The sequence below is a fragment of the Salvelinus namaycush genome, chromosome 25, assembly GCF_016432855.1.
Source record: "Salvelinus namaycush isolate Seneca chromosome 25, SaNama_1.0, whole genome shotgun sequence".
NCBI classification, from domain to species: Eukaryota; Metazoa; Chordata; class Actinopteri; order Salmoniformes; family Salmonidae; genus Salvelinus; species Salvelinus namaycush.
Genome location: NC_052331.1, coordinates 10,371,138 through 10,392,675, shown reverse-complemented (window position 1 = coordinate 10,392,675; position 21,538 = coordinate 10,371,138). Strand labels below are relative to the sequence as shown.

The window sequence follows — 21,538 nt, the reverse complement described above, 5'->3', positions numbered from 1 at the left end:
ATTGACACATCAGAAGTGTCTGGTTGTGTGAATCTCGTCTCTTTTGTTACAAAAGTTCATGTATGATACAGTAGTTTATTTTATAGCTTATAGAAAAATTCCAGCTCCAAAGATATAACTGCAGACTACTTCCCTGTTGTGAAGTGGCTCCAATGACAGTTGAGTCTAGCCCCGCCTCCAAAGGAAGTATAAACAGAGAGCTTTGCTTTCACTTTTGAATGTTTGAACTGTACACAGGGAAGCACACACAGGCAAGGACTGAAAGCTGACATTACAGGTAAATTATTGCCTTTTGTGTGATTTAGCGGCAGTACACAGACCTTCCCATGTCTAATTGCCTACTGCGTTAACATGCCATTCACTTCAGCAGCTGGCTACTATTTGAAACGGACATTTTGGAGCACCACCTACAGCAGTCAGGGGATACTTCATTTCCTTTTAACCTTATACTCCAATCTTTGAACAGCAGGAAGGGAGCAAGATGGACGAAGACTGTACCATTCCTCTGTCAAGCAAAACCCAGCTTGAGGTGTTGCTGACATGCCCAGTGTGCCATGACATATTTAAAGACCCGCACCAGCTGTCCTGTGGGCACAGCTACTGTATGGTGTGTCTGGAGGGCATAATAGACTTCGGTTCAAACATGCCCTTCCGCTGCCCAGACTGCAGGGCCTACTTTGGATCCACGATTGACGTCCAGAAGAGCTATACCCTGGCTAACATCGCAGAGGACTTCAGAGAAAACCTAAAGGTGCTCCTCTCAATTTGTTCACAGATCTGGTTTATTACTTCTGCCAAGACTTCTGTTACATGTATCATAATTTGTGTCTTTATCTGTCAGACCTGGGGCCATTATGAATCACTACGCCAGGCAGACATTTGATTTCCATAGGCTGGCCAGCTATTTGTGAACGATTTTTAAAAAATGGGTGTAATAGCAAAGACCATGAGTTTCAAGTTTGGGGTAGCTTACAATTTATCCTACAATTTCTACTGATATGCACATTTTCGTGGAACAGTTTCCTTTCAATAATAACGTTTTCGTTTTTCAAAATCATTGTCACGTGGTGAATCATACAAATGAAATCTAAAAGTTCAAATTCAACTATGGTGAGAGCACTAGCCTCTGCCACATGGATCCATTGGCGGCTAAATAAGTGAGAGCATAGAACTCAAGAGAGCCTGTAACTTCCATTATCAACTAATTAAAATGCATAATAAAAACAGTAGAAAATATCCTGATGAAAATTCCGGTTGTTTCAATCACATTCATCTCTCTTCTCCGCCTGTCTGCCTCCCTTTCTATCGGTCTTGACTTGAGTTTTTACTAGTGAAGTTCAACATTGTATCAATTTATCACGTATTCCGACCGGAAGCTGTAACGAACGAACTTGGAACAGTTTATCACCTCAAAGTTTCCTGCGCCAGTGAGCTTCTTCTTCGGTGGGGTTTATCGGGGTTGGCATCCAACGTTATGGTGCATTACCGCCACCTACTGCAATGGAGTGTGGGCCAGCGACAGGGAGAAACTAAATCCTATCTGCCAGCCCCATTACTCTTAAACAAGATAACCACATATTTGAGACTATATCTAATAACGTTATACTCCGTATTCTCCTTAAACTACTTCCCTGTATCCCCTTCCGGTGAGCTTGGGACAGAAAGCTGTTTTTATGGCATTTCCACTGGATATATGGGATCATCAGTTCATGATATTTTGCTCTTTCACACACTGGCTTGGTGATTATTGAGGCCGGGAGTGTTGGAAAGATTTTCAAATAATGAGGAACTATCATTCCCAATGGCTGTAAAAAAAATAATAAAAAATATACTTTGTTGACTTGTGTGAGGCAAAGAAAAAATGGTGTTGTACATGGTGAGTTAAGACCAGTGGCAATTTTAGCATGTAATTCTTGGTGGGGCAAACTCAACATATATATTTTTTATATACAGGCCAGCAAAGCCAATAAAAAACACAAAATAATGCATTAATTGCACTATAACGGTGACAAACGGTGCCTACAAACTGTTAGGGCCTACATAAAGCTGTCCCAACAGCAGAGATTTCTTTTCAGCACCATGGAGTGAACCCTTACCACTGCTACACCTGGTTATCAGCAGAGCCTTGTCTGACAGGGAAACAGTTCATTCAGCCTCGTTTACTGCCTTTTTAAAAAACATAGCTGATATGGCTGACATGCTTAAACAAATGTGGTTTCTACTGACAATTGAGATGTAAAAACTATGGCATAAGGGGACGAAGAGTAGATGAGGCAATCCGTAATTTTGATTAAGACATTAATTAGCGAGCTAGAACAGACATAGACAATATAACTATTTGTTCAGCACTTTTGAAATGTATAGCGACAGAATTCAGAATCCAAGGGCCTTTCTTACAGTATTCTCCCTGTATAAATCAGAACCGTAGCATAAATAGAGGGGGCTTATCTTACAATATTCAATGATGACATTTCTCTAAAACAGGCTATAGGCTACATGTGCACCACCAAGTTAGAACAGTAGGCTAAATTATAAGGGGGAAAGTGACCAAATTATTAGGGTGAGGCACATGGGCCAATGTATTCAACCTTTTCTGGCCCACGGTGTTGCATGTGAATTATCCTTTTAAGCTTGGAAAATAGACCCTTAAACCCAGACTTGGACCACACACACTCTCCACTGAATAGCAGGCAGAGGAAGCAAAATAGTGATTGCTTTGCAACGCTTGTAGTTAGCCACTGATTCCTTCCAAACCACTCATTGTTGAATTTGCGATTTCCAACTTGTGTAATGTTTATGTCCAATGGCCGGTGAGCACTGATACCTTTTATCTCGAATTTCTCTTCATATGACAAGGATTGAAATGGATTTGCCAGTAGATTGTCGATGTGATTCATGATGATGACTGCTAGCTAAGATTTTGAAAGTATGATGTTGACAGGATCAGTCAAATCAAAGCTACTGTAGATATAACGTGGTTTGACGTCATTTTATCTGTGGCCAATGACCTTGAGCAATCTTGTATGGGCACTTCTAATGTAAATCTATGACAGCACCCAAGTAGACTTGAACTTTCTATCTCTCCCTGTAGATTTTGCGGTGACGTAGTGTCCCCATAAATGAGAGAACACTGAGCCAATCCCGGTGCAATTAGAGAAGATTACCAACCCCTACGCTCTGTATTTTCCGCTGGCTGCCCCTCCACCACAGACAGCACTGAGCTAGGCTGCAACACCTGCAGCTTTATTAACTCAATAAATGTGTTTAGAAACTGATATGACACATATTAATGCCAAAATAACATGCAGAACAGGCACAACCTTTTTTGGAATTATTGTATACATTTTTATTTGAGCTAAACCAGAAAGGTTGCAAGATCTAATCCCTGAACTGACAAGGTAAAAATCTCTTGTTCTGCCCCTGAGCAAGGCAGTTAACCCACTGTTCCCCGGGCGCCGAAGACGTGGTTGTCGATTAAGTCAGCCCCTCGCACCTCTCTGATTGAGGGGTTGGGTTAAATGCGGAAGACACGTTTCAGTTGAAGGCATTCAGTTGTACAACTGACTAGATATCCCCCCCCTTCCCTTTCCTAAACAGATGGGACTCAAAACCGAGATGCTCATGTCTCCGCCCTCCGCCTTTGTCCCAAAGGCGGGAAGACAGGCAACAAGCTTAGGTCTGCATATTATTCCCGTAGAAACACATTAGGCTTATACTGGACAGATTTTGTGAGCCCTCTCGCTTCACCTCTTCCTCTCTGCTGAAACTATATCACCGGAGAAAGCATTCGAGTGAGCGAAACAGCGCCCCTCTATATATAGCCCATGTATCTGATGCTGTCTGGACAGAAATAGCATGACATGCCATACTCTTTTGATCCAGACAGCATCAAATACATGGTCTACACATACTGAGACCGAGGGACACTGCTTCGCTTGCTTGGATGCTTTAACTGAGATTGATGGGTCTCTCAGTCAAAAAAATTATAAATATTTCAATATCTTATTTGGGAGGGCAAGGAAGTACGGTAGGGTGGGCCCATAACTCTGGCCCTGCTACCTGTCACTAGATTGGTTTTGTTGACTTATAAATTAACCATGATTAACTGATTGATTTTCTGATTTAATTGAAGGCTAAGAAGACAGAGAGTGCGTATTGTGACTGCTGTCCAGAGAAACAGAGCCTGGCAGTGAAGACATGTCTGAAGTGTGAGGTGTCACTGTGTCAGGAGCATGTCCAGGATCACCTGCAACTACCTGCCTACATGGGACACCCTCTGGTCAAACCCCTGGGGGACCTGAGCAGGAGGAGGTGCCCTGAGCATGACGATGAGGTGCTGAGGTACTACTGCTCCATGTCGAAAACCTACATCTGTAATATCTGTGCCATGGACAAGAAGCAGACAAACCTCACTGTTGACGCCACCAACGTTCTGGGGAGAAAACTGACTGTGAGTGTTTCACCTCTCTTCTTAAGGATAGCCATAGGAGAAATATGTAGAATGCTAGTTTTACATATTTGATTTATTTTCTGTTACCCTCATTCAACCAGAGTAAATGGGGCGTGGTGTGGCGGGGTAGGATTTGGGGGCAGAGACTTTCTCATACACATAGTACACTTCCAGGCAGGTACTGTATGTACTGTAGAAATCCCGGGTTTGAGAATGAAGTGAGGTTCTTCCAGTCTTAATCCAAAAAATGTTGTCTCACAAACACAAACTATATCGACTTTATTATCCCACCAGGGGGAAATTTTGTTTGTTCATGTGCTTAAAAGACACAAATAAATAAACCATAAAACAGAATGATACACACACCACCAAGACACTCTGCACATGCAGAATGATTGGCACAATATTGTAATGTATAATATCGCAGACAAACAAACACAGGAATAATAGCACTCCTCAAACACAAGTACATATACACGGAGTATACCAAACATTAGGAACATTTACCCTCAAAACAGCCTAAATTCGTCAGGGCATGAACTCTAAAAGGTATCGAAAGCGTTCCACAGGGATGCTGGCCCATGTTGACTCCAATGCTTCCCACACTTGTGTCAAGTTGGCTGGATGTCCTTTGGTTGGGGGACCATTCTTGATACACACAGGAAATAGTTGAGTGTGGAAAACCCAGCAGCGTTGCAGTTCTTAATAAAAGCCGGTGCGCCTGGCACCCACTACCATACCCCGTTCAAAGGCACTTCAATTATTTGTCTTGCCCATTCACCCTCTGAATGGCACACATACACAATCCATGTCTCAATTGTCTCAAGGCTTAGAAAACCTTTAACCTGTCTCCTCCCCTGATTGAAGTGGATTTAACAAATTATATCAATAAGGGATCATAGCTTTCACCTGGATTCACCTGGTCAGTCTGCCATGGAAAGAGCAGGTGTTCTTAACGTTTTGTATACTCAGTCTACATCTGTGAGTATGTGTGTAAATGGGTTTCAGGCATTTATGGAGCAGCAGTTCCAGGTGCTAGAGGGAAAGCTACAGGAATGCAACGACTCTGTCAACAAGTTGAAAGAAGACTTCAAAAACGAAGTTAGTTCTATGTTTGTGTACTCTACTGTAATGCTTTGATTGTTTTTGATTTCTTGTGAGATTCATAGTTTTATTTCTCTGTGCACAGAGGCAGAACTCTAATTCCAAAGACTCCCGCATTAACAGTGTAACTGTGGTGTTGCTGTGCCTCTGGTTCATTGTCCTTTATTATGGTGAGTAGATCTGATAATGACGCAGTCAGTCACGTCTTTGATTTCTTTATATAGTATGAAATGTGTCATTTACTCTCTTACTTGCCCCAAATAACATTGTCAGTCATTGACCTGCATACACTTGGACTTCAGCAAGGTGTATGTGTGGGTGTATCAAATCAAATTCTATTGGTCACATACACGTGATTAGCAGATGTTATTGCGGGTATAGCGAAATGCTTGTGCTTCTAGCTCCGACAGTGCAGTAATATCTAACAGATTACACAACATATACCCAATACACCCAAATCTAAGTAGGAATGAATTAAGACTATATACATATTGACGAGCGATGTCAGAATGGAACGGACAAAGATACAGTAGAATAGTATAGAAAAAACAGTATATACATATGAGATGAGTAATGCAAGATATGTAAGCATTATTAAGTGAATGAGATACCGTATAATAGTATAGAAAACAGTATATAGACATGAGATGAGTAATGCCAGATATGTAAACATTACTAAAGTGACTAGTGTTCCATACCTTAAAGTGGCCAGTAATTCCTAGTCTATACCTATAGGCAGCAGCAAGCTGTTTTTCAGTCTCTCGGTCCCAGCTTTGATGCACCTGTACTGACCTCGCCTTCTGGATGATAGCGGGGTGAACAGGCAGTGGCTCGGGTGGTTGATGTCCTTGTTGATCTTTTTGGCCTTTATGTGACATCGGGTGCTGTAGGTGTCCTGGAGGTTGGGTAGTTTGACCCCGGTAATGCGTTGGGCAGACCGCACCACCCTCTGGAGAGCCTTGCTGTTGCGGGCGGTGCAGTTGCCGTACCAGGCGGGGATACAGCCCGACAGGATGCTTTCAATTGTGCATCTGTAAAAATTTGTGAGGGTTTTAGGTGACAAGCCAAATTTATTTAGCCTCCTGAGGTTGAAGAGGCTTTGTTGCACCTTCTTCACCACACCGTCTGTGTGGGTGATCCATTTCAGTTTGTCAGTGATGTGTGCGTCAAGGAACTTGAAGCTTTCCACCTTCTCCACTGCGGTCCCGTCGATGTAGATAGGGGGGTGCACCCTCTGCTGTTTCCTGAAGTCCACGATCATCTCCTTTTGTTGACGTTGAGCACCACTCTCCCAGAGCTCACACCTCCTCCCTGTAGGTTGTCTCGTCATCGTTGGTAATCAAGCCTACTACTGTTGTCGTCTGCAAACTTGATGATTGAGTTGGAGGCATGCTTGGCCACGCAGTCATGGGTGAACAGGGAGTACAGGAGGGGGCTGAGCACGCACCCTTGTGGGGCCCCAGTGTTGAGGATCAGCGGAGTGGGGGTGATGTTTCCTACCTTCACCACCTGGGTGCGGCCCGTCAGGAAGTCCAGGATCCAGTTGCACAGGGCGGGATTCAGACCCAGGGTCTTGAGTTTAATGTTGAGCTTGGAGGGTACTATGGTGTTGAATGCTGAGCTATAGTCAACGAACAGCATTCTTACATAGGTATTCCTCTTGTCCAGATGGGATAGGGCATTGTGCAGAGTGATGGCGATTGCATCGTCTGTGGATCTATTGGGGCGGTAAGCAAACTGAAGTGGGTCTAGGGTGTCAGGTAAGGTAGAGGTGATATGATCCTTGACTGGTCTCTCAAAGCACTTCATGATGACAGAGGGGCGATAGTCATTAAGCAGTTACATTTGCCTTCTTGGGTACAGGCATAATGGTGGCCATCTTGCCTGAGTGGGTGGGTGCACACGTGTGTGTGTGTGTGTGTGTGTGTGTCTGATGAACATTTTGTCTCCATCACAGCATATAGTTCCTCTCTGGAAAATCAAACCCTCACAGACACACTGAAGAAACAGGAGACTCTCTTGCACGATGTCTACTCCTCCGTGGCAGGTGAGAAGCAAATAAATAACTTTTGTTCTTTGTGGATGATCAAACTTGAAGATTCCTGTACTGTAGAAATAAGTATGGCAATACATCTTTATTGCTGTGTGGTAATAAGAGATGTGATGTATTTGTTTACAGAATTCATAGTTGATAATCCACCAAAGGGCTACAGAAATGCAGACACCAGAGAAGCCCAACGTAAGCAGTGATACAATGGGTCTATAGTGTGTGTGTGCGTCAGTCTATCACTGATCTGATGTGCATATGTGTGTCACTGATCTGTGTCCCCATTTGTCTTTCTTAGGTGCTCTGACTCTGGACGTAGACTCGGCCAGCCCTTTTCTCAGAGTGTCCCTTGATCTCCAGTCTGTGGAGAGAGTGGAGGACAAACTGTCCCTCCCCAGCCACCCCTCCCGCTTTGACAAAGCCCCCCAGGTTCTCACCACCCAGTGCTACTCCTCTGGGAGACATTACTGGGAGGTGGAGGCCAAGGGCTACTGGGACATCGCTGTGTCCTACCAGAGCATTAAGCGCAAGGGGACTGAGGGCCCTGTTTTTGGCCTCAACAAGGAATCCTGGAGCATCACACACAATGCAAAGGGAAACCTGTTTGCCTACCACAACAAGATGAAGAGTGAAATCGCCAAATCATTGAAAGGCAACAGAGTGACAGTGGTGGTAGACTATGGGAAGGGAACCATCACCTTTTCTGAGGTGAATATCAACCTGACCAAGCTGCACCAGTTCAATGCTCAGCTCAGTCAGCCTGTGTGCCTGGGATTTGGCCTGTACCGCGTAGATCCTCCCAGTAGAGTCGCCATTATAGAGACCCAGTAGTGGCCCTATGCGGCACACTCATCACAAAGCACTGGACCAATGACTGTAGAGAATAACCAAGTATTGTCTCTGCTGAAACAAAGATGTAAATGTTTTACTACAACTCCCGTTGTCTCAGGTTTCTATTATACAAATAATGTTGACATGATTCTATTGCATCTTGATTAAAAGTTGAAATGATTGTTTTACCTAATGTGTCCATCAATATTGTATTTTTTCTTTTTCTTCATTATAGTCATTTAGCAGACGCTCTTATCCACAGTGACTTAGTGTATTCATCTTAGGATAGCTAGGTGGGACTACCACATCAGTCATAGTAGGTACATTTTTTTCTCAAAGTAGCTATCAGCGAAGTCAGTGCTAGTAGTAAAAAAAAAAGGCTCTATTCAATCCGCCATGGCGGAAGTTCAGCTTTACAGCTTGATTGCAATTTAAAGGCAATGTTCAGCTTTAGCGGAGACTCCATTCAAGATAAACGTGCCATATGTCAGTTCAATCTGAAATGACCTTTACATTTCTATCACAGAATCTGTAACTCTTTAGCTTTACAGATTGAAGTCAAGTGAGAGTTTAAATTTATTTAAAAAAATAAAATAACATCCTTACCTTTTCTAATGTACTTTTTGGGGTTGTTTTAAGATACTCTTTGAAGAGGTAGGTTTTCAGATGTTTTCGGAACATGGGCAGGGACTCTGCTGTCCTAGCGTCAGAGGGAAGCTTGTTCCACCATTGGGGTGACAGAACAGAAAAGGGCTTTGACTGGGCCAAGCGGGATATGCCCTCCCGTAGGGGTGGGAGGGCCAGCAGACCAGAGGTGTCAAAACTAAGTACTCAGGGGTGTAGGGTTTGAGCATAGCCTGAAGGTAGGGAGGGGCAGTTCCCCTTGCTGCTCTTTGTAGTAGATGCATCAACTGGAAGCCAGTGGAGTGTGCGGAGGAGCGGGTTGACATGGGAGAATTTAGGAAGGTTGAACACCAGGTGTGCTGCGGCATTCTGGATAAATTGCAGGGGTTTGATGGCACAAGTGTGGAGCCCAGCCAACAGCGAGTTGCAGTAGTCCAAACAGGAAATGACAAGTGCCTGGATTAGGACCTGCGCTGTTTCCTGTGTGCATACCCATGGGAAATAGCAACCCAATTAAAAAATAAAATAGGCCTTTATTACTCCTATATGAGTGGAGAATATTTGTTTTGTTTATTGTAAAGGATGTATTAAGTAAATTCAGAGTGAGAGGCTCATTAATTACTGTTGGTCTGTCGCAGCCATCCCTTTTAGCACAAACATTCCCCGCTACTCACAGTAAATGAGACACCAGAGTTTGAGCTCTTTATCTTCATTGCTCTTTTATTTAAAAATAATGGAATAACATGAAAGTCAAATTGACCTTGATTTCTACAGTCATTTATTCACGCCGGACTAGACACAGTGGACTAATATTTTACAATAATGAAAAGTAAGAAAGTCTCTAGAGCACACTAGCACACTAAACTATATGTGAACAGAAACCAAGAGCGTAGCATGATACGCCACTTTCCTCAATCTGATATTTTCACTATTTCCTGACTTGGTTTCTTAAAAAAGAGACGCTGAGAAATTTTTCCCGAGAACCTAAAGGCAACCAACAAAAGAAAGATGGGTATCAAATATTTATCCAAATAGATAAGAATAAAGATGGAAAACTTTTTATGAAGCTTTTGGCTGCCATGGATCACAAAAAAATACTTTTTCCTGTCAAAACTGACTTCAAAAATAAAAGTATGTGGACACCCCTTCAAATGAGTGGATTCGGCAATTTCAGCCACACCGTTGCTGACCGGTGTATAAAATCGAGCACACAGCCATGTAATCTCCATAGACAAACATTGGCAGTAGGATGGCCTTACTGAAGAGCTCAGTGATTTTCAAAGTGGCACCGTCATAAGATGCCACCTTCCCAACAAGTCAGGTCGTGAAATTTCACCCCTGCTAGAGCTGCCCATGTCAAATGCAAGTGCTGTTATTGTGAAGTGGAAATGGTCTAGGAGCAACAACGGCTCAGACGTGAAGTGGTAGGCCACACGAGCTCACAGAATGGGACAGACATATGCTGAAGTGCACAGAGCCCTGATCTCAACCCCATCGAACACCTTTGGGATGAATTGGAACGCCGACTGCGAGCCAGGCCTAATCGCCCAACATCAGTGCCGACCTCACGAATGCTTTTGTGGCTGAATGGAAGCTAGTCCCTGCAACAATGTTCAAACATCTAATGGAAAACATTCCCAGAATAGTGAAGGCTGTTACAGCAGCAAAAGGGAGGAACAACTCCATATAAATGCCCATGATTTTGGAATGAGAGGTTCGACGAGCAGGTGTCCACATACTTTTGGTCATGTAGTGTAAGTCAACATGTGACGGCACTATGATCCAATATACCCTCTGGAATAGAACCCTTTAGATCCCCACTATGATTTCAGGTTCCTTCATATGGTATACATCCTCTCATAACACCATCATTGTGAATGGATCCAGTAAAAGGTATGCAAGTCCAAACAATATAACACACAAAAAAGAGATATACTTCACTCCCTGTCCTCGCACGTTTTATCTCGGCCACCGTCTCCACTGTCCATCTCTAAATGAATCCCATGTGTTTTTATGGTGCTCATTTCCTTCCACTGGATCGCTTTGTGGTACATGGCACTCTTCTTTTCCCCAGTTGCTCTCCTCCAAACGCCATTTCTTCCTCTCATCCCACTCAGTCTACCTCAGGCCTGTTATCACCCCTGACCCAACAAGACGCAAATCACAATTCTCCCCTTGTCTGGGTATGGCCGGTCTTTACTTGACAACCATGGTGTTCTGATTCCTGATGGAGCACCAGGCCATGAAGATATCCCTGAAGGAGAGAAAGGGGAAAAAATTAAAAAGACAAGTCTTTAAGTCAGTCAACATAATCAATCACGTTCCTTTTTCTATTCCAACACAACTTCTACTTAAACCTCCCAAAAAACGACAAACTTTTCTCACAGAAAGAAAGGAACACAAATACATTTATATCCAAACCCACAAACCTGCAGTGAGTGGCAACACATTCACTGCTGCAGTACTCTTTGTCCCAGTCCGTGCTCTCTATTGCAGGGTTGGTGCATCCTACTCGTACACAGAGAGTCAGGGGGCCAGAAGCAGCGTCAGTGGCACGTGGAGACACATTGAACTCCATTTCCATCTGAAGAAAAAGAGGTGAAAGTTGAGAGGAATTATTGAAACGCCAAGTATATTTAACATGAACATTGGGTCAGAAACCACAGCTAACCTCTCCCGAAGTGAACTCTTCCGTAACCGAATCCTCATCTGCACTCGCCGTCAAGTCAGTGGACTTCGCCAACTGCAGAGCCACTGTAGGGGTGGAGTATGCTGATGCAGGCATGGCGGAAGTGTTGACACCAATTGAGTGGGCGGTTGCTGTTGTCGTAACAATAATAGGCAAGGATGAGTCTGCCTGCAAAGAGGCCGGGACTATCTTGATCTGTAGTGGAGGGGGAGGTGTGGCGGTGATGGACACAGGAAGCCCTGGCCCGGCATTCCCTCCTCGGGGCTTGGCCTGTAGGGGAGGCGGGGCTGGGGAGTGTACCATCTGCTGGAGCCGCGGGGGAGGAGGGGCGTGCTGCATCTGCAGCAGAGGTGGGGGCTGGCGTGGGGCTGAGGGCAGCAGGGTGCGCACGCCGCCAGGGAGCACCGTCACCATGGAGTTGGGTATCTGATGGAGCTTAGCCCCGGCCTGGAGCATCTGTTTGGAGATGATGATCTTGGTGATGGTGGGGGTCAGGGTCGGGGTGGCTGTGGGGCCCAGGGTGGGGGGCTTGCAAGCTCCTGTGCGGGAACGCGTGGTGACTTGGGGGACGTCCAGAATAATGTTGGAGGCACAGATGTTGGTGATGGTATTCTGGTCTGCGATGTGTTGGGGGAGACGGGAGGGGCGGGCGGGAGCCAGGGGGGCCAAAGGCATTGGCTCAGGTATTGGAGGAGGTGATGGTGAAGAAGCTGTGTCCATCACTTCAATGGAGGGCTGGGGAAATGAGCACATTTTTTGAAGAGATAATAGCTTCCAGACATTTACAGTAAAACATTGTCAGAGCTATAGTCACACGATTTCCAAGCGAAGACAGGCCAAGAGTTTCTTACCTGTGAGAGCTGATTGGCTCTGTAAGCTGCTAGTGCCTTCAGGTACTCCTTTTTCGCTGCTTCCGTCTTTCTCTTATACACCTAATAGTGACAGAGGGTATATTTACTTAAGTAAAGACGTGCGTAAAGGCTACATTTACCACAAATGTCCTTGACATTTTCTAAATGTACAGATAACTGCCAAAATAAAGGAAACACCTACATAAAGTATCTTAATAGAGTGTCGGGCCACCACAAGCCACCAAAACAGCTTTAATGCGCCTTGGCATAGATTCTACAAGTGTTTGGAACTCTATTGGAGGGATGCAACACCATTCTTCCACCAGAAATTCCAGAATTTGTTGTTTTGTTGACGCTGGTGGAAAACACTTTCAGGCACCGCTCCAGAATCTCCTACAAGTGGTTCAATTGGGTTGAGATCTGGTGACTGACACACATCCTTTAAACCCTCTATGCTTCTTTGAGACCCCTCTTTCAAAGCCACAGATCTCTTTTTCTAGCCATGGTCATCAAAATAAATTAATAATTAACTCAGGAACCACACCTGTGTGGAAGTACAGCTGGAGCTGGAGGCAGGGCTTTCTCCTATAGAGCTCCATTTTTATGGAATGCTCTGCCTACCCATGTGAGAGACGCAGACTCGGTCTCAACTTTTAAGTCTTTACTGAAGACTCATCTCTTCAGTAGGTCATATGATTGAGTGTAGTCTGGCCCAGGAGTGTGAAGGTGAACGGAAAGGCTCTGGAGCAACAAACCGCCCTTGCTGTCTCTGCCTGGCCGTTTCCCCTCTCTCCACTGGGATTCTCTGCCTCTAACCTTATTACAGGGGCTGAGTCACTGGCTTACTGGTGCTCTTCCATGCCGTCCCTAGGAGGGGTGCGTCACTTGAGTGGGTTGAGTCACTGACGTGATCTTCCTGTCTGGGTTGGCGCCCCCCCCCCCCTTGGGTTGTGCCGTGGCGGAGATCTTTGTTAGGCTATACTCTGCCTTGTCTCAGGAAGTTGGTGGTTGAAGATATCCCTCTAGTGGTGTGGGGGCTGTGCTTTGGCAAAGTGGGTGGGGTTATATACTGCCTGTTTAGCCCTGTCTGGAGGTATCGTTGGATGGGGCCAGTGTCTCCCGACCCCTCCTGTCTCAGCCTCCAGTATTTATGCTGCAGTAGCTTATGTGTCGTGGGGCTAGGGTCAGTTTGTTATATCTGGAGTACTTCTCCTGTCTTATCCGGTGTCCTGTGTGAATTTAAGTATGCTCTCTCTAATTCTCTTTCTTTCTTTCTCTCGGAGGACCTGAGCCCTAGGACCATGCCTCAGGACTACCTGGCATGATGACTCCTTGCTGTCCCCAGTCCACCTGGCCGTGCTGCTGCTCCAGTTTCAACTGTTCTGCCTGTGGCTATAGAACCCTGACCTGTTCACCGGACGTGCTAGCTGTCCCAGACCTGCTGTTTTCAACTCTCTAGAGACAGCAGGAGCAGTAGAGATACTCTTAATGATCGGCTATGAAAAGCCAACTGACATTTACTCCTGAGGTGCTGACCTGTTGCACCCTCGACAACTACTGTGATTTTTATTATTTGACCATGCTGGTCATTTATGAACATTTGAACATCTTGGCCATGTTCTGTTATAATCTCCACCCGGCACAGCCAGAAGAGGACTGGCCAACCCTCATAGCCTGGTTCCTCTCGGCTTCTTCCTAGGTTTTGGCCTTTCTAGGGAGTTTTTCCTAGCCACCGTGCTTCTACACCTGCATTGCTTGCTGTTTGGGGTTTTAGGCTGGGTTTCTGTACAGCACTTTGAGATATAAAGCCCTTCTTACATCAGCTGATAAATACATTTGAAGTACGTGCTTTTTAATATATTTTGTATTCCTCATTTACTCAAGTGTTTCCTTTATTTTGGCTGTTACCTACATGTGTATTAGTCAAAGTGTATGTACTGTATACCTGTTTCTGCTCTTCCCCAAGACTGTCCCACATGGAGGCTACTATCGTGGACACCTCTCCAAAGGTGGCGTTGGGGTTCTGGCCCTTGATGGCAGCCTGAGTGTCCCTGAAGAACAGGGCGTAGGCAGAGACTGGTTTCTGGGGCTCGTTGGGATCTTTCTTCTTCTTCCCCTTCTTCCCTCCTCCAGGCCCTGCCGTAGCGGCCACCATGGCAGGCTTGCCCCCGCCGCGCCTCACCAAGGCACTGGAGACTGAGGAGGCGAGCATGGGGGAAGAGGCTGGCATGGTGGAGAGGTGGGAGAGTACCGCAGGGGAGACAGACAGGGACATCGGAGAGTCGACCAGCACACTCTTCGGGGTGACAGCGGGACCAGTGGACAGAGAGAGACGGGGAAAGATACAAGGCTAGATCAGCAGATTTAGTAAGACTTAGCAAGACGCACCTTGCCGAAATTATTCAGACCCCTTGGATTTCTTCCAAAGCGTGTGTTAAACTGGGATTAAAATTGATTGTAAAAAAAATGATGCAAAAAATACTCTAATGGTAAAGTGGAAGAAAAATGTATTAAAAGAAATTAGTGACCCAATTAGGTACCGCTTTAAATTACACTTAGCTTATAAAGGCTTCATAAAGCCTTCATAAGTGCTACATAAATGTGTTACAAAGCTTCTATAACCGTATGTCATGCTTTATAAAGGGTTCATAAATGTGGCATAACTGAGACAATCACCCATGTAAAATGTGAAATAACCCACTATGTCAAATATGATATAAACATGTGCTTCATACAGCGTGACATTTCGTGCTGAAAGATGGCATACGCTCTAAAGTGAAGTCACGTTAGTCCCATTACACCTAATCTCGTTCCCAGACAGGCAGATACCTACGCAATTGGACGGAAGTCTGGTGGTCCAACGCATCAAACTTCATTAGTTAGGGTTAGGTTTAAAATACAATTTTAAGAAGATAAATTGTGGAAATGGGTAGGGCTTATATACAATGATTTTTGACTGTGTTATGTAGTGACGATTACAAAAATGACCAAAGATTTACAACTCAAATAGATAGCCATTGCATAAGTATTCAGCCCCTTGTTTAGGCAAGCCTAAATTAGTTCTGGAGTCCAATTTGACTGTGTGAAATGAATATGGGTTGATATGATTTTTAAATAACTAACCCTTCCCTCTGTCCCCCATACATACAAAATCTGCACGGTCCCTCAAGCACAGATTCAACTACAAATACCAGGGAGCTTTCGAAAAGCCTCATAAAAAAGGGAACTGATTGGTAGATTGGTTATTGTTGCCTATCAGACCTTGAATAGCTATCTTAAAACATGGTCTAGTTAATAATTATGTTGTGCACTATGTATTAAACCACCCAGACACCTCAAAGATACAGTCGTCCTTCTGAACTGAGCTGCAGGACAGGAATGAAACTGCTCAGTGGTGTTACCATTGGTGATTTCAAAACAGCTACAGAGTTCAATGGCTGTAATGGGAGAGAACTGGGGATGGATCAACAACATTGTTGACTCCACAATAATGGGCTCCCGAGTGGCGCTGCGGTCTAAGGCACTCATATCAGTACAAGAGGTGTCACTGCAGTCCCTGGTTCAAATCCAGGCTGCATCACATCCGGCCGTGATTGGGAGTCCCATAATTGGCTCAGCGTTGTCCGGGTTTGGCCGTCATTGTAAATAAGAATGTTCTTTAACTGACTTGCCTAGTTAAATAAAGGTTAAATACAAAAATTACCTAAATGACAGTGAAAAGAAGAACACAAATATACAAAATATTCCAAAACATGCATCTTGTATGCAACAAGTAATACTGCAAAAGAACATGGCAAAGGAATACACTCTTTGGCCTAAATGCAAAGCTCTAGGTTGGGGGAATTGCAACACACCACTGATTACCTGCCTCCTTATTTTCAAGCTTGGTGGTGGCTGCAGCATGGTATGGGTATGATTGACATCAGCAAATACTGGGGGAGTTTTTCAGGATAAAAATAAACAGGATAGGGCTAAGCATAGGCAAAATCCTAGAGGAAAACCTGCTTCTGTCTGCTTTTACACCCAACACTGGGAGAGGAATTAACCTTTCAGGAGGACAATAACCTACAACACAAGTCTACACTGGAGTTGCTTATCAAGAAAACAGTGGATGTTCCTAAGTGGCCAAGTTACAATTTTGACTTAAATCTACTTGAAATCCTATGGCAAGACTTGAAAATGGCCATGATCCCTAACATCTTGACAAAGCTTGAAGAATTTTGAAAAGAATAAATCTGCAAATATTGCACAATCCAGGTGTGCAAAGCTCTTAGAGATTTACCCAAGAAGACTCCCAGCTGTAATGGCTGCCAAAGGTGTTTCTAACATCTATGGACTCAGGGAGCTGAATACTTATGCAACGACTATATTTTACTTGTATTAATCTTTTAATGTTAGAATTTTGGGCCCACTTTGACAGAGTATTTTGTGTAGATTGTTGACAAACATGACTACTAAATCCATTTGAATCCCACTTTGTAACACAAAATGTGTAGAAATCCAAGGGGTCTGAATACTTTTGCAAGGCACTGTATAAACAAACATACAAATAGACACTCACCCTGAAGTCATCCATATCATCATCCTGGAGAGAACCCGCTGGAGAGGGCGTGACAGACAGCTGGTCAGGTGATTTGGAACGAGACAGAATGTTCCCACCATGAAGGCCAAGCCCGAGCTGGGCGCTCAGATCTGATTGGTCAATAGTGGTTAGCTGATTGTGTCCCAATAGGCCATGATTCATGTCACCAAGTGGGACATCAATGGTCATTGGAGATGAGCTGCTGAAATGGGAGCCAATGGAGTGGCCAAGTTCCTAGAGTGACAAGGCCATGAGCGTTTACTTAGCAGTAGCGCTTAACAAAAACTATCTTAACAAAGCATTAGCATTTGAGAAAAACACATTCTTGATGCACAAAGCTATTCATAAAGTACACTACTTACCACCCCTAGTGTTGAACTGAGCAGGGCCCCCCCTCCAGGCTGGTTCATCACCCCCAAGCTCAGGTGCTCCAGGCCCTGAGAGGTTGTGTTCACATAGGTGGAGGCAAAGGAGGGGTCATTGCCCCCCACCACAGCATTCCTCGCCAGGCTTCCAGCACCCGCGAGACTCCCTGCTCCACCTGACAGTTCCCCAAAATGGGAAACCACGTCCCCCACACTGAGTGCCGTGTCCGGGTCCAGGGAGATTGGAGGGATCTCAAACACCTCATCACCAAGACTGGGGGTATGGAATGTCTGCTAAACAGAGAGAAGGAGAAGGACAACTGTTAATGGGACAGATACATTACATGAACATGTTACGTGTAAATACACTGCACAATGTCAATAATATGTAGTATGGAAACTGTGCAGGCTTCTAGGATCATGATACCCACCTCAGAGGAGAGAAAAGGATGACCTGCCCCAGATATGGTAAGGTAATTATCACTGCCCCCTGGAAACTGCCAAACAGAAATGGGATTTAGTACTTATGTTGTTTTCTCAGTACAGTGGATCTCAGCTCCATTCAGTCCAACCATATCAGGCTCAATTGGGACAGTCACTTGACTCGCCTGCGGACGCATACACAACATATGTTATTTTCATTTCGTGTGAATACTCTTTTCCCCCTTGTTTAGAAATAGGCCCCATACCTTGTTAATTGGGTCGTATCCATTATAAGCCTGTGCTTCCAAGAACTCCGGGTCGACATTCTGACCAGTGCCATCAGAAAGTTCAGAGTAAAAGTTAAGATCCATCGTGACACACCAATCAAAATTGTGCGATTTAACTACGGATCAACCAAGATTGGCGAGCTCTTTGCAGCTAATGTAGCTAGCTAGAGATCCCCATCATGCCAGACAAGACGAATCAATCGACACAGGTTTTCAACTGGTGTGCTAGCTATAACCGCTAGCAGTACAGAAATATATGTAGCTAGCCTAACTAATGTTAGCTGGGTAACCTGTTTACAAAATTAAATTGCAAATAACTGATTTGTTCAGCATTCTCAGATAGATACTTGTAGCTCATCAAAGAAAACTCAATTCGCTAACGTTAGCTGGCTAGCCAACAATGCTAACGCTAGCTTCCAATGAAGCATTCGGATTTAGCTCACGTTTGCTGTTATTTTTTTACATATATTTTAAAATTATTGTAAAGATCTTTGTTCCCCATAAGAATCGAAATCTGACCGTAAGATATTTAGCTAGATATCAGGCAATTTGTCAAAATCTCGTTGCTCGGGCTAATTCGGGTCCATATTCAGCAAACTCGACCAGGCTCGACGCTGTGATCTAGTCAATTAATATAGTAGTCGAACAAGTCTGTCTAATCGAGTAAACATAATCGATCGCGTACTCAAAACTAAAGAACAGACATGCTTATCTAATGTAATAGTTCGATGGAAATATCTCTAGAATATCTCCATTTATTTAACCTTACTGGACAACATAGTAATACAACTCTGCTCAGACCTATCCAAAATGTATAGGAAATTGGGATATGGGTCAATTTTGAAATATGCCCCTCAACTTCTCGAAGTGTACACTCCCCCTCGTGGAATTTTAAGGAATTGATTGGTGTGAGAACAGGAAACTTCCCCAATGCCAATCCAACACTCTTTATTGTGATGGACATAGGACTAAATATGTTTCAAGACGATCTGATTATCCTAACTTGTAAAGTTGTCCATGAAAATAGCTAGTTATACGTGATCTTCAATCTAAGTGTGTGTCTGTGTGAGATCAGCTCGGGTAGGAGTTGCATGACAAAGCAAAGGAGTTGAGTCCAGCGAGAGAACCTCTTGTTTACATTGAAAAACTAGCTACTTATACAAGTTAGTTAAATATTGTCATAGTAAAAAGGTGGTGTGATATGTAGTGTTTATTAGCTAAACAAATGACAGCCAGTGATGGTCGTGTCAAGAATGACTGTGGGTGAAGTTAACACAACCGAGGCAATTTTTTGGGGATAAATCCAAAAGCTAGTTCAAATGGCAAGATGGTACAAAAGATGGAGTTCAGTAGATTTAGCAAACAATCCTACTCTATCTTCAATAACGAAATATTGGTAAACTATATCTTACCTCCATCCTCACTACATCGGTCCGCTGCTTTCCTAACTCTATTTTGTGTTTCCTCTTTTCGATACTTGGCTTCCGGGTTTCCTTGGATTTATTCTGGGGAAATGACGTCACTCCTGTAGAGATTTCTTAGTACTGATGATAAACTTAATTAAAACAAGTATGACAAATCGTGCCATAAGAATGGTATTTACAACCTAGTTCACATACTTAATCAAATGAGTAAACAGAACCGTGAAAGGTTGTTTAACAAAAACATGCTTTATTCACTCAATCTCAATTTGAAGAAAACGTGTTGCCTAAACAGTGCAAATCAAAGTAATACAAAAAGTGATGTCAGATCAGATGACGTTTGGTCACATAACTCAATATAACTCAAAGAAATTGATGTGTGTACAGTCAGCTAATACTGTTTTTGCTAGACTACTAGAGCACGGGTCTTGGTTGCTGAATGAGAAGGAGCCCGAAGCGTTTCTTCAGTGTCACTCGGTGCCGAGAGAACTTGTCGTCGGAGGTAAACCGAGACGGATGGGCCGAGCTGGTGGGCTGGCCCAGAAGGTCCACCTTCTAAGATTGAAATAATGGGTTTGTTACAGCCATATGTAATGAAAAGCGGACAGTACTATGCAATCAGAATGGGTTTGTTAGAGCCATTTGGAATGAAAAGCGGACAGAATTACGCAATTAATGCCATTCGAGTGTAATTAAACAGTTCACATCCAGGGAAAGAAATATTGAGAAAAAAAAAAAAAAGTATACTGATACGCAGGAAATGCTTACCTTCAGCGTGTACACCCTCTCCATTTTGGTTAGGGTAAAACTGAGGGAACATGGTCGCGAGCTCACGCTAAAGATCTCTACAAGTCTGATGGGTGCTTCCAAGGTGAGGAAAAAAACACTCATGTGAAGGTACCATATAAGATGGTAGACCAGATTCCATCCTTCCCATTAGACTGGTTTCCAGTGACTACATTTAAATTGATAGTTACAACACAGTTCTCTTTATTTGAACTATTATCTACATTGTAGAATAATAGAAGACAACAAAACTATGAAATCATGTAGTAACCAAAACAAGTGTTAAATCAATATTTTTTTAGATTTCGATTCTTTAAAGTAGCCACCCTTTGCTTTGACAGCTTTGCACACTCTTGGCATTCTCTCAATCAGCTTCATGAGGTAGTCACCTGGAATGCTTTTCCAACAGTCTTGAAGGAGTTCCCACATATGCTGAGCACTTGTTGGCTGCTTTTCTTTCACTCTGCGGTCCAACTCATCCCAAACCATCTCAATTGGGTTGAGGTCAGGTGTTTGGAGGCCAGGCCATCTGATGCAGCCCTTACACAGCCTGGGGGTTTGTTTTGGGTCAATGTCCTGTTGAAAAACAAATGATAGTCCCACGAAACGCAAACCAGATGGGAAGGCATATCGCTGCAGTATGCTGTGGTAGCCATGCTGGTTAAGTGGGCCTTAAATCCTAAATAAATCACTGACAGTGTCACCCGCAAAGCACCCCCACACCTCCATGCATCATGGTGGGAACCACACATGCAGAGGTAATCCATTCACCTACTCTGCGTCTCACAAAGACACGGTGGTTGGAACCAAAAATCTCAAATTTGGACTCATCAGACCAAAGGACAGATTTCCACCAGTCTAATGTCCATTGCTTGTGTTTCTTGGCCCATGCAAGTCTCTTATTGGTGTCCTTTAGTAGTGGTTTCTTTGCAGCAATTCGACCATGAAGGCTTGATTCACGGTCTTCTCTGAACAGTTGATGTTGAGATGCGTCTGTTACTTGAACTCTGTGAAGCATTTATTTGGGCTGCAATCTGAGGTGCAGTTTATTGTTGATTTCTGAGGCTGGTAACTAATG

General features: G+C 44.0%; 2 protein-coding genes and 1 pseudogene across 8 annotated transcripts; 1 reads left to right on the top strand and 2 right to left on the bottom strand.

The window, feature by feature from the left end:
* The first annotated feature begins 186 nt into the window (after positions 1-186).
* Positions 187-8,620, top strand: LOC120019970 (E3 ubiquitin/ISG15 ligase TRIM25-like). Of its 2 annotated transcripts, none has more exons than XM_038963380.1 (8): positions 187-277; positions 470-751; positions 4,133-4,450; positions 5,459-5,551; positions 5,640-5,724; positions 7,512-7,601; positions 7,734-7,793; positions 7,900-8,620. In XM_038963380.1, the coding sequence occupies exons 2-8, from the start codon at positions 482-484 to the stop codon at positions 8,430-8,432; spliced, it is 1,449 nt and encodes a 482-aa protein (XP_038819308.1). In that variant the 5' UTR covers positions 187-277; positions 470-481; the 3' UTR covers positions 8,433-8,620. The 2 variants fall into 2 exon arrangements, with proteins under 2 accessions (XP_038819308.1, XP_038819307.1); XM_038963379.1 differs by having other exon boundaries at positions 188-277; positions 467-751.
* Positions 8,621-10,551: 1,931 nt separating this feature from the next.
* Positions 10,552-19,735, bottom strand: LOC120020211 (TOX high mobility group box family member 4-A-like). 6 transcript variants are annotated; one of them, XM_038963722.1, is made up of 10 exons: positions 19,666-19,697; positions 18,233-18,292; positions 17,975-18,040; positions 17,541-17,837; positions 17,158-17,412; positions 14,542-14,946; positions 12,597-12,677; positions 11,728-12,480; positions 11,486-11,640; positions 10,552-11,310 (listed from the first exon to the last, which is right to left on the bottom strand). In XM_038963722.1, the coding sequence occupies exons 1-10, from the start codon at positions 19,669-19,671 to the stop codon at positions 11,253-11,255; spliced, it is 2,136 nt and encodes a 711-aa protein (XP_038819650.1). In that variant the 5' UTR covers positions 19,672-19,697; the 3' UTR covers positions 10,552-11,252. The 6 variants fall into 6 exon arrangements, with proteins under 6 accessions (XP_038819650.1, XP_038819652.1, XP_038819653.1 ...); XM_038963724.1 differs by lacking the exon at positions 18,233-18,292 and having other exon boundaries at positions 19,666-19,735; XM_038963725.1 differs by lacking the exon at positions 18,233-18,292 and having other exon boundaries at positions 17,541-17,834; positions 19,666-19,735.
* A 351-nt stretch (positions 19,736-20,086) lies between these two features.
* Positions 20,087-20,494, bottom strand: LOC120019814 (annotated as a pseudogene).
* Between the last annotated feature and the right edge of the window lie 1,044 nt (positions 20,495-21,538).